The sequence below is a fragment of the Dipodomys merriami genome, unplaced genomic scaffold, assembly GCF_024711535.1.
Source record: "Dipodomys merriami isolate MVZ:Mamm:240054 unplaced genomic scaffold, mDipMer1.0.p SCAF_7, whole genome shotgun sequence".
Lineage (NCBI taxonomy): Eukaryota > Metazoa > Chordata > Mammalia > Rodentia > Heteromyidae > Dipodomys > Dipodomys merriami.
In genome coordinates this window covers 16094702-16113524 of record NW_027206290.1, presented here as the reverse complement: position 1 = coordinate 16113524, position 18823 = coordinate 16094702, and the positions used below count along the sequence as shown (strand labels likewise).

At 42.1% G+C, this 18823-nt stretch overlaps 1 protein-coding gene and 1 pseudogene across 1 annotated transcript; both read left to right on the top strand.

Annotated features, from left to right (window-relative positions):
• The first annotated feature begins 216 nt into the window (after positions 1–216).
• On the top strand, positions 217–17693 carry Sec22b (SEC22 homolog B, vesicle trafficking protein). Its single transcript, XM_070007532.1, has 5 exons — positions 217–394; positions 6869–6978; positions 9591–9751; positions 11065–11211; positions 15796–17693. The coding sequence occupies exons 1-5, from the start codon at positions 320–322 to the stop codon at positions 15948–15950; spliced, it is 648 nt and encodes a 215-aa protein (XP_069863633.1). The 5' UTR covers positions 217–319; the 3' UTR covers positions 15951–17693.
• LOC138817149 (AP-4 complex subunit sigma-1 pseudogene) lies at positions 11247–12949 on the top strand (annotated as a pseudogene).
• Positions 17694–18823: the final 1130 nt, after the last annotated feature.

The window sequence follows — 18823 nt, the reverse complement described above, 5'->3', positions numbered from 1 at the left end:
GGGATCAGAGTAGAAGAAATTCTTTGGTTTCCCCGCCCATGTGGGCGGGGCCAGGCGCGATAGGCGGGGCCTTGGAACTTGGCGTCGCCAGGAGGGCCGCGGAACTAAGGTCCGGGTTGTTGCGGTTCCCGGAGGGCAGCGGGAGGCGGCGGACCGGTAGTGGGACGTTCGGTAAGCAGCTTCCGGCCACCTCAGCGGGAAGTGGAGACCGGGGCTGGAGTGTGGCGCGGAGGTGGGGCCGAGCTTCTGGTGGCGGCCGAGGACGCGAAGACGACGCCGCGGCCGCTGGGCCACTGCTGCGTCCCTGTAGCCCGTGAAGATGGTGCTGCTGACCATGATCGCCCGGGTGGCGGACGGGCTCCCGCTGGCCGCCTCCATGCAGGAGGACGAGCAGGTGAGCGCCGCGCGCGCTGCGCCGTCCCCGCGGGCCTCAGTTCCGGGGTCCTGCTCGGACGTGGGGGACCCGCGCCACCCCACTCCCAGAGTCCCCCTACAATGTGGGGGTCCGCCCACATACCCTCGGTACCCATGTCATGTGAGGGCCCGCACGTACCCCTATCCTATGTGGGGGGGGCACTCCTCCCACCCCAAGTACTCCTATTGTGGGGTCCCGCACCACGTCCCCAGGACGCCTATTACGTGTGGCTCCCGTGCCACGTCCCCCAAGTATACCTATCGTGAGGGACACTTCCCTCCTCCCGAAATACTCCCATTGTGTGGGGGCCCATGCCACACCTCCACCCGAGTACTGCTATAGTGGGATGCCCACACCACGTCCCGAGAATCCCTGTCATGTGGGAGCCCTTGCCACATCCCCCAAGTATACCTGTCATTTGGGGAATCCTCGCCACACTCCCCTCAAGGGCCCCTATCACGTGGGGACCTGTGCCACCCCCCTCCCCAAGTACCCCAATCCTTTGTGGTGAGAAACTACCCGGGTGAGGACAACACTCGAGAAGGGATTGTTATCATTGTTATAATAATTGCTATCAACCAGGGTTTCCTGACTTTTTAAAGGTACTTTCTTAAAATTCAGAACTTTGAGTGTTTTTTTTTTCTTCCTGTCAAATACGGGGTGGGGGAGGTGGTTGGGGGAAGAAGGAGCGGATCAACCCCTAAGTTCTTCACCTCATTTTTGTGTTGCACTCGAACCTTGACCTACCTAGCTGACATCTTTTGAAAGCGGATGAGATAATATGGCTACTTACTTGTAATCAGTTATCAAAGTTCAGTACACTATCTTCTTCCAGCTGATCTCCAATTTCCACCTACTTCATTATGTGCAACCAAAGCGCTGCAGTTCCTTGTGCCTTATTCTTGGTCCTTCAGTAATCAGAATTTGTTCCTACCTAGGTGGGCAATCTGCCCTGTCATTTTTGTGTTCTCCACAGCTCTTATAACCACAGTTTTATGCCAATAAGTACTAAGAAAAATTGTGTTGAACTGGGTAAAACATCATCTGCAACTCCATATATCTATGAAGTAGGAAACTGCTTTGTGCCTTAGAGTTACAGGAAATTGTCTGGTATGAGACAAGTTTCTAGAACAAGCTTAAGAGGTCCCAGAAGAAGGAAGGGTAAGAATGGGATTTATGGACTTTTTCTTGCCCCCAAAGTAACTGTACAGAGAAGTTCCAGTTCAACAAGTCTGATTATTACATTATTATATGCATCTTCATCAGTGTCAGCCTTTCCTTGTTCTCCCTCATCTTTCCCAATCCCATCCATACCTTCGGAATTACATACTTCCATTTTTACATGTCCACTGAATATAATGACTTGTGTCTTCCTCTCTCCATTTGCTCCCTTCCACTTGCTTCCTCCTAGCAATATGTAAAATTTTAAGACATGATCAATTTTATTTGACTTAATTTTGCAGCCTACATAGCTTAAAAAAAAAGGTCATGGCTTAAAAAAGACAAGCTCTAGAAAAAAAATACATTTTGCACATTTCTATTTTGGACATCTACTTGATGGTGTTTGTGGGAGGAAACCCTACTGAGTACATCCAGGATGGTATGCATGTCATTAGAGCGCAGGGGATTTGAGGACACAGTGTCTACCTTCTTGGAGCTTCAGTGAAGTGGAAAAGTCACATGACTAGCAATTGTGATGTAATAGGATCGGTATAGCAGAGGAAGACTTTAGTGGTTGAACACAAAGATACTTAAGTTGATTGGGGAAAATCCAGAAAGATTTCCCAGAAATGACATCTAAGCTTGATATTAGGTGCTACTAGTAAAAGGGACTTCTCTAGATTGCTTTATGCTTTTTTAAGTTTGACAGAAAATACTTGCAGTCACTTTTAGGAGAGTAGTGATAAGAGATAAGAAAGTCATAGGTTATGGCAAGTGAATATATTTTATTTATTCCACTTAACCAAGACTTTGTTGAGATACACTGTGAAAAATAAAACACTGAAGAAAAAAAAAAGAAAACACTGAGAATTTTCTTTGTAATTCTTTTTTCCAATTGTGGGGCTTGAACTCAAGTCCTGGGCACTGTCCCTGAACTCTTTTTTGCTTAAGGCTAGTGCTCTACCACTTGAACCATAGCACCACTCCTGGCTTTTTTCTGAGTAGTTTCATTGGAGATAAGAGTCTCGTGGACTTTTCTGCCCAGGCTGGCTTGGAACCAGATGCTCAGGTGTCAGCCTCCTGAGTAGCTGGGATTACTCACCTGAGTCACCAGCCCCCAGCAACACTGTCAGTTTTTAAATGTGAAACTTCTTTTCAATTTGTTGAGAATTTTCTTGCTGGGCAATATGGTGGCTCATGCCTGTAATCTTTCAGAGTAGTCTGAAAGCTGAGATCCATCTCAATACAAACCCAACCTGGGCAGAAAAAGTCTACAAGACTCTCATGTCCAATTAACCACTAAAAAGCTTAGAAGTAGAGCTGTGGCTCAAGTGGTAGAGCAAAAAAGCTAAGGGTCAACACCTAGGCCCTAAGTCCAAGCTCTAGTAGTAGCATAAGAAAAGAGAAAGACAAGAATTTTCTTGACCCACTGCTGAAGAAGTGTAAATTATTTAGGTGAGCTCAAGAACTATAGTTTGAGCAAAGGAGATAGCATGGGAACATTTCCTTGAAGGACACATAGTTTGAGAAATATTTTTCCCATGTGGGGTGGCAGTAGGGTAGAGAGGGACAGAATCTGGTCAGTTTTCCAACTATAGCATTGAGTTCTAACATGGGCAAAGGATACAAAGTAAATTTGGAAATGTTAATATTACTAGACCTCCTGTTCTCTCCCTTGGTACTTTATTGGAAAATTAGTTGATTTTTTAAAATTTAAATTTGGTATTGATTTGGTATTGTTCTATCAAAATTAGTTGCTTCAATTCATTGACAAGGAAAGAAACTACACAAAAAATACTTTCAAAGTCTTTCCTAAATTTGTGTGTGTGTGTGTGTGTGTGTGTGTGTGTGTGTGTGTGTACGTTTGTACTGGTATCGGGGCTTGAACTCTGTCCTTTAGCTTCTTGTTCAAGGCTGGTGTTCTACCACTAGTTCTCATTGTCCTGTGTAGGTAGGATTACAGGCATGAGCCATCCTGGAGTCCAGCCCTAAACTTTGAATAAACAAAACAAAAAACCATGAATCTTAGACTTACTTCTGCCCTTATAATGGTGCCTAGAACATTTATAGAGTGCTTACTACATACCAGGCACTGTACTAAGCTGTTAAATGTATTTCATTCCTTATATCAACCATATTAGAGAACGTAGGAGATTTTCATGGATTCTATAATATGAACAATCATTCATTCATTCTTGTTTATTGCATATTTACCCATAGGATGTTACATGCAACTCGGTGTGTGAACTCTAAGAAAGGCAAGATGGAAGTAGAAAAAGGCAAATGAGGGCCGGAAGCATGGCTTAAATGTAGAGTACCAGCCCCACAAATGCAGTCCTGAGTTCAAACACTACTATCTAAAGAAAATACAAGGCCCACTCGCTTTCTGCTGGACACTGCTCTAATCGCTTTAAGTAATTTAACACATTGAGTCTTCACAGTTGCCTTATGAGGTGATTAGAATTTTATTTACCAACAATTTAGAGGTCAAATTGCCCAAGGACTCAGTCAGGGTGACAAGGGAAGGAGTGAGGGTTTGCAGTCAGATTGTATGGCTCTAGAGCTCCTGCTCCAGATGTACTTCAGCCAACAGAGGCTCACACCTTAATCTTAACTACTAGAGGCTGAGATCCGAGGATTGCAGATCCAAGCTAGCTCAGGCAGGTAAGTCCATGAGACCTGTCAATTAACTACCTAAAAGCTGGAAGTGGGGGTGTGGATCAAATGGTAGAGTGCTATCCTGGAGCAAAAGAAAGTCAGGGACAGCACCCAGGCCCTGAGTTCAAATCCCAGGACTGGCTTACACATGTGTGCGTGCACACACATACACATACATATACACACACAAATTTTAGTAATGGACTCACCATCTAGGTGATGTCTTGCTATTTAATACTAACTAATTTATAAGACATTCTCAAGGAGGGCTGGGGTGTAATTCAGCAGCAAAGTGCTCGCCTAGCAGGTGCAACGCTCCAGGTCCAATACCCAGAACCATAAAAGAAAGACAGAAATGTTTGAGGAATTGTAACTGATCTAGATTCATCATTGCTACTTCACAGATAGGCAGTTTGCTTTTACCATTAGTTGCAAAATGTTCCCAGTCAGCTAATCTGCCCAAACACTTAATGCCTGACTCCACTTTCTACTTCACTGAGGACACATCATTCTGTATAGTGATATCTATAAGAATCTAATAAAGTGGATAAGAATAACTGGATAAGTTGTGAAACAAACCCAAGGTCGACTAATAAATAGTATATTTAGGATTTGCCTGTGTTGTAAGGGGAACAAAGTTGGAATCACCCACACAACCACAATGCTTTGTCTTGCCATCACCCAGGACTGTGGAACAACTCATTTTTATCAAATATCATCTTTTGCCTTTGTAAGAATGTTTAGCTAAGCTCTTACCATGCACAAATCCCTGCTGAGCTCAACTGGTCAAAAGCCAGCAAGCCCAAGAACCAACCATTTTCCTCTTTAAGCGATTACAGTAATCAACCTTAAATGATCGGGAGAGGAAGGCAGTTTAACTGTACCACAGATTGTTTGCTTTGGGGGATCCTTGCTATCTACATGGTTAGGTCTAACACCTCTGCACAGAGTTAAAGAGAAGAGAATACAGTAATGCTCACTTCACACTAGAAGCATTGAGTGATTTTTTTTATTTTATTGATTTATTTTTTTTTTTGGGTCCGGTCGTGAGGCCTGAACTCGGCCTGGGCACTGTCCCTCAGCTCTTCAGCTCAAGGCTAGCGCTCTACCACTTAAGCCACAGCGCCACTTCTGGCTTTTTTCTTTTTGCTTATGTGGTGCTGAGGAATCGAACCCAGGGCCTCGAGCATGCAAGGCAAGCGCTCTACCACTGAGCCACCTTCCCAGCCCCTGATTTTTTTGGTCAGTCCTGAGGACTGAACTCAGGACCTGGATACTGTCCCTGAGCTTCTTTTGCTCAAGGCTAGCACACTACCACTTGAGCCACAGCACCACTTCTGACCTTTCCCACTTATGTGGTACTGAGGAATCAAACCCAGGGCTTCATGCATGTTAGGTAAGCACTCTATAAACAAGCCAGGTGCTGGTGGCTCATGCCTGTAATCCTAGCAATTCAGGAGGCTGAGATCTAAAGATCATAATTCAAAGCCCACCCATGCAGGTAGGTCTGAGACTTTATCTCCAATTAACCAGCAAAAAGCTAGAGGTGGAACTGTGGCTCAAATGGTAGAGTACTAACTGAGCAAAAAGCTAAAGGACCATGCCTGGGATCTGAGTTCAAGCTTCAGGGTCAACACACACACACACACACACACACACACACACACACACACAATCTATACATTGTTCGGGGAAATATTATGTATACGATTTGAATGTTTTATTCATTTTCATGTAAGGCTCCCTAGCCAGAGTAGAGAACCAAATTGATTTATACAATGAAGAATATTTGACTTGCCAGTCTTTGTCTCCACCCTGCTTATTTTTGCCTAGCTGCAAACATAGTGTTCATGTAGTTTTTAGTCATGGTGTACCCAGTTAGTTTTGCTTAAATGCTCTGTAAGTTAATACTGTGGGAAATTCTGCTTGAGATCCCACTGTAAACATGATGCTCATTATGTGCACGTGCCTCTGTATGTGCGCGCTCATGCATGCATGTATATGCCAGTACTGAGGCTTGAACTTAGGGCCTCGCTGCTGTCCCTTGGCCTTTTTGCTCAAGGTTAGCAGTCTGCTATTTGAACTACAGCGCTATTTCTGGCTTTGGGGTAGTTAATTGGAAGTAAGAACCTCATGGCCTTTTGTGTCCAAGCTGGCTTTGAACCTTGATCCTCAGGTCTCAGCCTTTTCAGTAGTTAGAATTACAGATGTGAGACACTGGTGCCCAGCTTTCATTGTTCTTTCACTTCAGAGTTTCCTCCAGGGCCCAGCACATGCTGTGCAATTCTGTGCCAGTAAACTGGCTTAGGAGGAGACTACTGACCTAATAGTGAGAAGAACAGTGCATTAAGTATAACCGAGTTATAGGCTTTTGCTTATTAGTGAATTCTGTGATCTTTTTTGAGAACTAGGACTTGGGTCTTTCTGTTCTAATGGGAGGCCCTTTTTTCTTTCATTAAAATGAACCTTCCTAACCTGTAAATGAAGGATCTTATTCACATTATGCCATGAAAGTGAGCGTGTATTCCTAGTTCATGCATGGGGCTTCGGGCTGGAAGGAGGGGCAGATTAGCTCTAACTAACAGCTTTTATTTTTTTGGTGGCAAATTCTTAAGTGAACATATCTTCTTTCAGTCTGGCCGGGACCTTCAGCAGTATCAGAGTCAAGCTAAGCAACTCTTCCGGAAGTTGAATGAGCAGTCCCCAACCAGATGTACCTTGGAAGCAGGAGCCATGACTTTTCAGTGCGTATATTCCTGATTTCTTCATTGTCATTTAAGTATGAAATACGGTCACAGAACACTTTCGAATACTAACTTATTTGAGGGCCATTACTGGGGCTTGAACTCAAGACCTTGATGCTATCTCTTTGTTGCTCAAAGCTGGCACTCTACCACTTGAACCACAGCTCTGCTTCCAACTTTTCCATGCCTAACTGGAGATAAAAGTCTCTCAGGCTTACGTTGCCTAGGCTAGCTGTGAACCCACAATCTCACATCTCAGCCTCCTGAGAGCTAGGATTACAGGAATGAGCTACTGGTGCCCCACGAGCTTTTTTTTTTTTTTTTTTTTTTTTTTAAGTAAAGGTAACTACAAAAATATAGTCTTATCATTGAAGCAACTTTTCTTGTTCTTAATTGTAAAAAACTAAAACTTTGATTTGTTTATTGAGAGTGCTTGCAATGATACCCAATAGATTATGTGCATCATACAATAGTAGATAGGTTCTTGCTTTAGGAATGTCTTGAAGCCAGACGCATGTATAGATTAGTTCTCTTGTGCAAATATTCATTAACATGTAATGTTGAATACTTCACATAAGCACGGTCATGGGGCCTGAACTCTGGGTTTGGGCACTGTCCCTCAGCTCTTCAGCTCAAGGCTAGCGCTCTACCACTGGAGCCACAGCGCCATTCCGGCTTTTTCTGTTTATGTGGTGCTGAGGAATTGAACCCGGGGCCTCATGCTTGCAAGGCATGCACTCTACCTCTGAGCTACCTTCCGAGCCCCAAGCATGAGTTTTTACTCTAGAAGACAGAAAACAATTATAGGAGTTTTATGAGGATTTAAAGGGGATCCATGTTTATTATTTAGCATCTTGTTTGCCACATAAAGAATAATGAGTGAAGATTATAATTTGGGAAAAAACTACAAAACAATTCAAAAGCATCCAAATAACTATAGCACTAGTGATTTTGTTTTCTTGCTTTGTTTTTTATTGCTAAGGATGGAACCCAGAGTCTTCGTACCTACTAGATATGCACTCTACCACAAAGGCACATTCCCAGCCCCTTAATTGATATTAACTCACAATCTAACTCACGATCCTTCTCCTTCAGACTCCCTAATGGTAGGATTACAGGCATGTACCACCACACCTGGCGATTTTTTTTTCTCCCCAGTGCATACTGGGCAAGTGCTGTACCACTGAGCTATGTGTCCAGCCCCCTCAAACAGTAAATATGGACAGGGCATGTGTGTCTACGAGAAGGATGAAGGGATCTTAGCATCCTGAGGAGCCAGGATTACAGGCATGTACTACTGGTATGCCTGGCCTTCATCAATCTTATGAGTGTGTGTGTGTGTGTGTGTGTGTGTGTGTGTGTGTGTGTGTGTGTGTGTGAGAGAGAGAGAGAGAGAGAGAGAGAGAGAACCACTAAAATTTCTCTTAAAAAAGAAATAATACTAAAGAAGCTGAATGTAATACATTATGAGCATGTTTGGAAATATCACAATGAAACCCCTTTGGCCTTCATCAATCTTATGAGTGTGTGTGTGTGTGTGTGTGTGTGTGTGTGTGTGTGTGTGTGAGAGAGAGAGAGAGAGAGAGAGAGAGAGAGAGAACCACTAAAATTTCTCTTAAAAAAGAAATAAGAAAATACTAAAGAAGCTGAATGTAATACATTATGAGCATGTTTGGAAATATCACAATGAAACCCCTTTGTATAGTCAATATAAGCTAAAAAATAGTTTGAGTAAAAAGTTACAAAGTATCTTAACTTATTTCCTAGAATATTAGAGCTCACAGTTCTGGAAGTCAGTTCAGTAGTTGAATATTCCCAGCTGATTACAGAGTTTTTCAAGGTTCACTGGTGGTCACATATGGCTGTTTTCTGTACCCAGTAAATATGTCATTTAACTTTCAACTTTTAGGTCTGCAGAAATTTTGAGTTTGTTTTGCTTTGTGGCTAGACAGGGTTTAATATGTGCATAGTAATTTTTCATACAGACTCAAAGGGTGAATGGAAACCCCACAACTCTGGTTTTCTAGAAAATCTCTTAGGTGTTAGGTTTTTAAAAAGAGGTAGCCAAATAAGAACAGCACCACACATGTGGTATTCAGGTAAGGGGTAGGTTTATTCAGTAGACCTGCTGGGACCAGGCAAGGTTGGTACTCCACGCAGCTGGCAAAAGAGGCTGTCTGGCCCGGGTTAGGCCTTGTCTAGGGTATGGGTGGAGAAAGGTATGGCCACATCAAATTCAGATGTGACCACTTCCAGGTGTCCCAGTTGCCTAGGTAACACAGGTACTAGGTGGAGACTTTGCTGCGAGGAGGGTAGAGTCTGCTAGCCATCCAGGAGCGGACCTTACATTAGGTACTGATATATATTGGTTAAAGAATTACATCATGAATAAACAATTGTAATAAGTATACCTACTCCTTTTGGGATACACTTGTAATTAATAGGAAAATGTTTGCTTTCTGATCCCAAGGACCGGGGTCTGAAATTTCTGATTTAGCCAGGCTCAAGGGGTTTAGGCCAGACATTTTCGAAAGTTGATGTGTACAGAGAGTCTGCTTCGATGCAAGGCACTGTTCCTTTCAAACCACTCTTGTCTTGCTTTTGTCACTCAGCTACATCATTGAACAGGGTGTGTGTTACTTGGTTTTGTGTGAAGCTGCCTTCCCCAAGAAGCTGGCTTTTGCCTACCTAGAAGATTTGCACTCAGAATTTGATGAGCAACATGGGAAGAAGGTGCCCACAGTATCTAGACCTTATTCCTTTATTGAGTTTGGTAAGTTCTGGCCCTTCACTTCTTTTTTTCTCTCTCTCTCTCTTTTTTGGTGTGTGTGTATGCTGGTACTGGGGCTTGAACTCAGGGCCTGGTCAAGGCTGGCACTCTACCACTTGAAGCATATCTCTATTTCCAGCATTTTGCTAAAGTCAGAGATAAGAGTTTCACTTACTTTTCTGCCTGGGCCGACTCCAAACTTCATTCCTCATAGTTCAGCCTCCTGAGTAGCGAGGATTACAAATGGGAAACACTAGCTAGGATTACTAAGCAATATTGACTCCTTTATTAGAGTATCTAAAACAAGATAAAAGCTAGACATAGTAGGTCCTTACATTTTATATTTATGTCATTTAAACAATTCCCTACTGAAGAAAAAAATTATTTTTTTTTTTTGTCTGGGCCTGGGTGCTGTCCCTCAGCTCTTCAGCTCAAGGCGAGCGCTCTACCACTTGAGCTACAGCGCCCCTTCCAGAAAAATATTTTTTATTATCATTCTTACAGCTTTGAGAAATGCAAATGTACGCAAAAGATGGATAAAGCTGCAGTTTTATATTGATACTTTGGGAAATTCCTTATTACATGTTTACATTACTTAAAGTTTAAGAATGGGATAACTGGCAAATATATTTTTAAAGAATACAAACATTTTTCAGCTTTTTAATGATCATTAACTCTTTTGACAACTAGGCTATACAGATAGTAGCCAACATCTTAGAGAATATACAGAAGTAAATAATGAAATCCTGAAGGTCTTCTAAATACAGTTTGAAAGTTTCTGCCTTCAGGAAAGAACTATAAGAATGGGCCTTAATTTCTGTAATGGTGTGTGTGTGTGTGTGCGTGTGTGCAAACACACACACATATGTGCTCCCGTGAGCTCATACTGGGCTTGTACTGGAGGTCTGGGCACTATGTCAAAGTTAGTGCTCTATCACTTGAGCCACAGCTCCACTTCCAGCTTTTTGGTGGTTAATTGGAGATAATAGTCTCATGGACTTTTCCTACCCAGGCTGGGCTTTAAACTGTGATCCTCAGATCTCAGCCACCAGAATAGCTAGGATTGCAGTCATGAACCATGGGTCCCTGGCTTCTATAATGAATCTGACAGCAGATACCTCTAATTCTAAGGTCTCCAAAGGACGTTACTCCTGAAATGTTATCTGATTGCATCTTACATTTTTAAATGAAAAAATAAAAGCCCATATTGTGATATCCCATTGGTTAGCTGATTTTGGACACCAATGGCAGAACCAGATATCAACTTAGAACTCCAATAGACAGGAAAGATGCTAATGCTCTCTTCATCATTCTAGATACCTTCATTCAGAAAACCAAGAAGCTCTACATTGACAGTCGTGCTCGGAGAAACCTGGGTTCCATCAACACTGAGCTGCAAGACGTGCAGAGGATCATGGTGGCCAACATTGAGGAAGTGCTGCAGCGGGGAGAGGCGCTCTCAGGTACCTGCAAGCAGGGTGTCTTACCAAGGGACCTTTCATGCCTAGACCTGGGGAGCTGTCACCTTCTCCCTGGACTGCCAAGGATTGGGTCTCACAAGTAGATTACAATACAGAGCTTCCAACATACTAGTTTTTTATTTTTCTTCCTAACATATTTCATTTTGTTGAGTTAGAACAGAGTAAACGCTCGTCCATGCCACAGACAATTAGTGTCTTAAAAATTTATAATGAGAGGGCTGGGAAGTTGGCTTAGTGGTAGAGCGCTTGCCTTGAATGCCTGAGGCCCTGGGTTCGATTCCTCAGCACCACATAAGCAAAAAGAAAAAAGCCGGAAGTGGTGCTGTGGCTCAAGTGGTGGAGCGCTAGCCTTGAGCTGAAGAGCTGAGGGACAGCGCCCAGGCCCAGAGTTCAGGCCCCACAACCGGACCCAAAAAAAAAAAAAAAAAAGAAATTACAATGAGAGTCTCCGTGGGGAAGGCGGAGCGGCCACCGGGGGCAGCGCCACCAGGACCACCAGCCTCCAGGCCACCCAGTGTCTCTGGATCATCCACTGCTCCATAGCGTTGTAAAGAGCCTCTTCTCTGGGAAGCTCTTGCTCAATCTTTCTGTTTCTTCCTTGTGCACGTCAAGAGTACATGTGACACAGGTTCCAATTTCAGCCATCTCGTCATAACTTTTCACTTCTATTTAGAAAAACACTGACAAGAAAAAAAATGATAAAATTTTTTCTAATGGTAAATAAGGGCAGACCCAACTTTCTAAGTACTATGAACATATAGAGATTAATAAGAGGACCCTTCTGGAGACAGAGGTCATCAAGAGCTGTCTGTCACGATCCAGTGAACAGTGCTCTTTCATTGAATATAAAGACTTTAAGCTGATCTACCGGCAGTATGCAGCAGCTCTCTTCATTGTGGTTGGAGTGAATGACACTGAGAATGAGATGGCTGTTTATGAATTCATCCACAATTTTGTGGAAGTTTTAGGTGAATATTTCAGCCAAGTGAGTGAACTCGATACAATGTTTAATCTGGATAAAGTACACATCATTTTGGATGAGATGGTGTTAAATGGCTGCATTGTGGAAACCAATCAGGCAAGAATACTTGCCCCTCTACTAATCCTTGATAAGATGTCAGAAAGCTGAATAGAAGGATCTGCCAGATAACATTGGATTTATAGGATATGTGACCACCATGGAATTCACCTCAACATATGTATTCCAAAAGAATCTGGAAGACCACACATGGCAAAGTGCAGTAACCTTTCAATTATTACACCAAACAAAATTGCATTTTAAAGTATGAGCAAAGAAATAGTTTCAACTAAGAGCCAAGTTTTATTTTCTAATTGTAAACATATTTTTCCCTTACCTATATTTTATTGCAAATCTAAGGAATCTTTTTTGCCACTGCTTCTTTTTGCAAATTAAATTCAGGAATAACAGGATAGGAAGAATATATGGCAGTAATCAGACAAAAAATTTTAAGTTTACTGAAATATACATGATGTTTTGAGTAAAAAAAAAAAAAAAGAATTTACAGTGAGTTGCATATGGAAACATTTTTAGAGGTTGAGTACTGTAGTGGTTTCTTCAATAGCTCCCTCAGGAGACTTTACTGCTACCAGATTAGTTTCTATAAGATGTCATTTTTGGGGTTGGAAATGTGGCTTAGTGGTATGGTAGAGTGCTTGCCTAGCATGCATGAGTTCGATTTCTCAGTACCATATAAACAGAAAAACCAGGAAGTGGCGCTGTGGCTCAAGTGGTACAGTGAGTGCTAGCTTTGAGCCAAAGAAGCTAAGCGCCCAGGCCCTGACAAAAAATAAATAAATAAAATGTCATTTTTATCAAGGTATTTCTGCTGGAAATTTTCTAATCCTAAGATTATAAAATAAGACCTGGTCCCAGTTAGGCATGGTGGTACCTGTGTATAATCTCATTTACTTAGGAGATGAGGAGGTTGGGATTTAAGGCCAACCCCAAGCAAAAAGAACAAAACCCTACCAAAACAAAACAAAACATAAGTATACGAAGAATAAGGGCACAGTTCAAGTACTAGAGCATCTGCTAATCAAGCATGAGACTCTTGAGTTCAAACTCCAATATCATCAGAAATAAAGATTAGAGCCAAGTGCTGGTGTCTCTTGCCTGTAATCCTAGCTACTCAGAAACTGAAATCTGAGGATTAGGTTTGAAGCCATCGCAGGCAAGAAAGTCCATGAGATTTAACCACCAACAAGCCAGTGAGAGAGCTGTGCTTTAAGTGGTAGAGTGCCAGCTTTAAGCAGAAAAAGCCTAAGAGACAGAGCCCAGGTCTGGAGTTCAAGCCCCAGTATGAACACACACACACACACACAAATTAAAAATTAAGATCTAGCCTACTCTCATATGCTCTGATATGCTGATTGAACAAGGTGTTTATTTCCAACCCTTTTGTTGTTGTTGTTGTTGGTGGTGGTGGTGGTGGTCATGAACATGTTGTTGTTAGGCTTGAACTCTGGGCCTGGGTGCTGTCTCTCAGCTCTTCAGCTCAAGGCATGCGCTCTACCATTTGAGCCACAGCTCCACTTCTGGTTTTCTGGTGATTTATTGACGATAAGAGTCTCACAGACTTCCTGCCTGGGCTGGCTTTGAACTGTGATCCTCAAATCTCAGCCTCCTGAGTAGCTAGGATTTCAGGCTTGAGCCACCAGTGCCTAGCTGGAGTTTTACTTTCATATGTGATCAGTTGTATTATTAGGTAATCCTTTATTTCTCAATCAAAACCAGTCTATTAAGCAACTTCAAATATTCCAGAGGCATTGTCTTAAGGCAGGATAAACAGGTTGGAAATTACAAAATAAGGGGAAAGTTGAGGGGTCATATTCATTTATGTCAAACTGCAATTTTGTTTTCATTATTAAAATAGGCCTTACATTTTAATCTGACCTAGCTGTGCCTGTCTAGCTGTTTTCTCTCTCTCTCTCTCTCTCTCTCTCTCTCTCTCTGTCTCTCTGTCTCTTTCTCTCTTTCTCTTTTTTGGGTCCGGTCATGGGGCCTGAACTCTGGGCCTGAGTGCTGTCCCTCAGTTCTTCAGCTCAAGGCTAGCGCTCTATCACTTGAGCCACAGCGCCACTTCCAGCTTTTTTTTTTCTGCTTATGTGGTGCTGAGGAATCGAACCCAGGGCCTCATGCATGCAAGGCAAGTGCTTTTCCACTGAGCCACCTTCCCAGCCCCTGGCTGTTTTTCTTAAGTGCTCAGCTGTTTTAAGAAGATGCTATATTACAAATGTCATAGGAAGGAGACAGTCTTTGCAGAAAATGATAGAATCTAAAATTCACTAAGCTTTTGTGTTTACATTTTAGAGTCTATTGCTATAGTTTAGTTACAATATTACTTTCCTTTGTAAGTTAAAATATAATTTCTTTCTTTTTATTTTGTGCTATTTGTAGGACTTGAACTCAGGGCCCGGGTGCTGCCCCTGAGTTTTTGTGCTTGAGATTAGCAGTCTTCCACTTGAGCCGCAGCTATCCTCCCAGCCTTTTGGTGATTAGAGATAAGTATCTTGTAGACTTCCCAGCCTAGACTGGCTTTGAACCACAATCCTTAGTTCTCAGCCTCCTGAGTAACCAGCTGATATATAATCTCTGATCACTTTAACATTATAATATTTACTATATAGAAAATCTTAGAAATGGTAACAATCACTATTGAAGTTTATCTGAGTCTTAAATGGGCTCTAGTGTTTTAAAGTATGCTACAATATGACTTCACCTAAAGATTATAAAAATAGTACTAGCTATTAGAAAAATATCAGCCAGGTGCCAATGGCTCAGGCTTGAAAATCCTAGCTATTCAGGAGATGAGATCTGAGGATCACAGTTCAAAGCCAGCCAATTCAGGAAAGTCCATGAGACTCTTATCTCCAATTAACTACCAAAAACCTGGAAGTGTGGTGTGGATCTAGTGGTAGAACACCAGCCTTGAATGAAAAATCTAAGGGACAGAACACCCAAGCTCTGAGTTAAAGTCCCAGTACTAGCTTTTTTTAAAATCAGAAATTGAGAAAAGTTCAATGACTTGACCAATATCACATGGTTGTTGCAGTTGATATCTGAGCCAAAGAATCTGAGATCAAAGCCTGGTCTTCTAATACAGCCTTAAGAGTAGACTTAATTTTTAAATGTGCTTGAGTTGTATAAGCAACTTTTACCCTTAAAAAAACGATAGATTAAGCCAGGTGCTGGTGGCTCATTCCTGTAATCCTAATTACTCAGGAGGCTGATACCTGAGGATCGTGGTTCAAAGCCATCCCAGACAAAAAAAAAAGTCCCCTTGAGACTCTTATCTCAATTAGTCACTCAAAAAACAGAAGTGGAGCTGTGGCTTAAAGTGGTAGAGTGCTAACCTTGAGTGAAAAATCTCAGGAACAGTGTCCAGGCCCTGAGTTCAAAACCCTACCACAACAAAAAAGTGATCATTTCAGTATCAAGGTAGGTTGTTACCTTGCTGATCATTTTGGTTGTTTTGATGCCTTTATAGTTTTGATAAAAATCCTTCCCAGGAACTAATTAATGTTCTTCTTTCTCCTTTCTGACAGCATTGGATTCTAAGGCAAACAATTTGTCCAGCCTTTCCAAAAAGTACCGGCAGGATGCGAAGTACTTGAACATGCGTTCCACTTACGCCAAACTTGCAGCCGTGGCTGTGTTTTTCATCATGTTAATAGTGTATGTGCGATTCTGGTGGCTGTGAAATAGTGAATCCCACTGCTGGTAAGGGAAACCCTAGAACCCGGCACGTGTAATGTTTCAGGAAGCTGAGCTCACAGGGATGTGAATTAGAATCCAAGTGGAACTTCTTCCTCTAAAAGACCTTGCAAGAAAAGGCCTGTCTTGAAAATGAAAGATTACGCCTCATTTCATGAAGCTTAACCCTCCGCGGAAGTCTCTCTGTGGGGACAGAGGCTTTCTCTGGGTGCTAAGCCATATATATATTAGGGAACAGTAGATTATCTTGTTTTTTCCCCCTTCCAGTACATTTTAAAATGCATCAGAGTGGGGTATTCTCATTCTTGAATAGAGCCATCAATAGATTGAAAGATAGCCAACCTGTGCTAGCAAATTCTAAAATCCTGAAAATCCTTCAAAGAAGGAAGCCCTGTGGGAAGTTTTTCAACTTGAATCAACATTCCTTTTGTTGGTGACATTTGTGATTTTTCAGTGATCTGGGTTTTTGATGGCCTTTCAGACAAGACTCCAAGTACGTGAAGGTTCATTGCTATGCTGCACAGATTCTGTCAGCCCCTGTAAAAGTTACCCTTCGTTGTTTTCCTTTTATATATATATTTTTTGCTTATTGCACAATTGCTTTAGGGTTAAATAAATTATATTAAGATACATTGAGATTATATAGTACTCCTTGATTAAGAAGCTAAACGTTTTCTCTCATTCTTTTAAACAAAACATAAGTTAGAGACATTACTGATTTTATTTTGCAGTGTTAATAGAAGAGTGAGGGTAACACAAAATAATAGTGAGAGGCCCTCTGGCTTAATGAGGAGAAAAATCTAGTGCAAAACTTCAGCTGTGTCCATCATGTTGTCTACTACCTTTTTGTTCCCCATGCTTTGTTTTCCTCCTGCCACAATTTGCTGACATTTCAAATAATCAGATATTCCCCTGGGCCTGATACTTCAACTTCTCAGGATATTCTCACAGTCAAAATAAAAACTTTGCAGCTGGATAGTTAAATTTAGAATCTTGGCAGGTCCACCACTCAGACTGCTAACTACATCTGTCTAAAGAAACCTCTGTGCACACCTCATTCCTGTTGTAGTTTATGTCAGTTCTTCAAGAATGTTCCACAGATAAGTAGCTCCTTCACCAGTGGATTCTATTGCCTAGTAAAAGTACACAGGAGTCTTTCCTTCCTTGCTCAGGGATAACGGGGGTTTCAAATCTTTTACCTTCTGAAGTAGGTTTTGTTGTTTGTTTGTTTTTTTTTGTCGGTCGTGGGGCTTGAACTCTGGGCCTGGGCGCTGTCCCTCAGCTCTTCAGCTCAAGGCAAGCGCTCTACCACTTGAGCTACAGCGCCACTTCCGGTTTTCTGGTGGTTTATTGGAGATAGGAGTCTCACGGTCTCTCCTGCCCGGGCTGGCTTTGAACCACGATCCTCAGATCTCAGCCTCCTGAGTAGCTAGGATTACAGGCGTGAACCACCAGCGCCCGGCCTTGTTTTTTTTTTTAATGGGGCAAATAGACCTTTTGGTTATCATCACAGAGGTCTTGAGTATAACCTATAACTCTGGCACGTGCTGCAAATGTTTCTTTAATTGTACAAGAAAATTACCTTCTAACATCTTTGGAAAGAACTTTAGTAAGCAGTTTTATAACACTTAAGGGATCATGAGAGCTACTGTCCTGTTTCCTAATGAAGAAAAACTCTGATTTCCTTATAACAGAGCAAATAAATGCTTATTCCTGATAATTTACAGAAGCAGAATACATTTTTCTTTCTTCATTTTATTAGGAACCTAAACTTTCTGGTTAAGAGATCTTTTGTCTTTTGGTGTTTGGTAGTACTGGGGTAATGAAACTCAAGGCCTTGTACTTGCTAGACCACTTGACATGCCTGCAGCTTTTTTGTTTTTTCTTTAGCTCTTTTTCAGATAGAGTCTCACACATTTTAATCAAAGCTAGCTTCATACTACAATTCTCCTCACCAGGCCTCCCACACAGCTGGATTATAGATTTGTCCTACTAGCCCAGGTCTCACAATTTACTGCTTGGGTTTTTCTTGCACTGTGACCCTGAAACCCTGATCCAGTCCTGAGTATCTTGGGATTACCTGTAATGCTTCCCCTCTGCATTGCCAGTTAGAGTTTAGTGCATGGTATACAAGGCTACTTTTTCTAGTAAGTAGTGTTCTGAAGTCTCTAGAAGGAAAAGACCTACTCAGTTCCAGGTGAATTTGGTAATAAGCCTTTGAAAGACTAAAAATCTTAAGTAATGGTACCATAGTATCTGGTACTTGTGTAGACCTGGAGAGAGAGGGCTCAATTGTTTAGAGTTGATATATGCAGCAGCCTCATGGCCAGTGGTGAAAGAAATATGTCTAGAGCACGTACAATCTAGTGAGAAGTTTTACTATCTAGGTACCTCTGTGCACATACCCTTTCCAGGTGCATTTCGCCTAATTTCAGTGACCTAACTAAAGCAGGGGTAGAGCGAACAATGAGCAGAAGAACAGGAAGTAGTCTTAAGAAGAAGGCAGAGGAAAAAGAACCTGACTGTCATAAGCCCACCCCTTTTGCTGTTGTTCTGTGTTGTTTTATGTCTGCATTGGGTCTTGAATTCAGAGACTTGTGCTCTTTTTGCTTGGCTTTTTCACACAATGCTGGTGCTCTACCATTTAAACCACACCTCCAGTTTTGGGTGGATTTTTTTTGGTTTGTTTTTTGCCGATTAATTGGAGAAAAAAGTCTCACTGATCTGTCTGCCCAGACTGGCTTCAAACTGTGATCCTCAGCTCTTAGCCTCCCAGGTGGCTGGGAGGCTACCACCAGACCTTTTCTGTTCTTAGTAAGAGGTTACAGGAAGATTCGCCTAGGTGAGATGGGTCAGCAA

Bases quoted from the DNA above. Each gene is read 5' to 3' on its own strand.
- Sec22b (XM_070007532.1), top strand. From the start codon at position 320: ATGGTGCTGCTGACCATGATCGCCCGGGTGGCGGACGGGCTCCCGCTG. The intron at 395-6,868 runs GTGAGCGCCGCG...ATCTTCTTTCAG, and splicing joins CCATGCAGGAGGACGAGCAG to TCTGGCCGGGACCTTCAGCA. The intron at 11,212-15,795 runs GTACCTGCAAGC...CCTTTCTGACAG, and splicing joins GCGGGGAGAGGCGCTCTCAG to CATTGGATTCTAAGGCAAAC.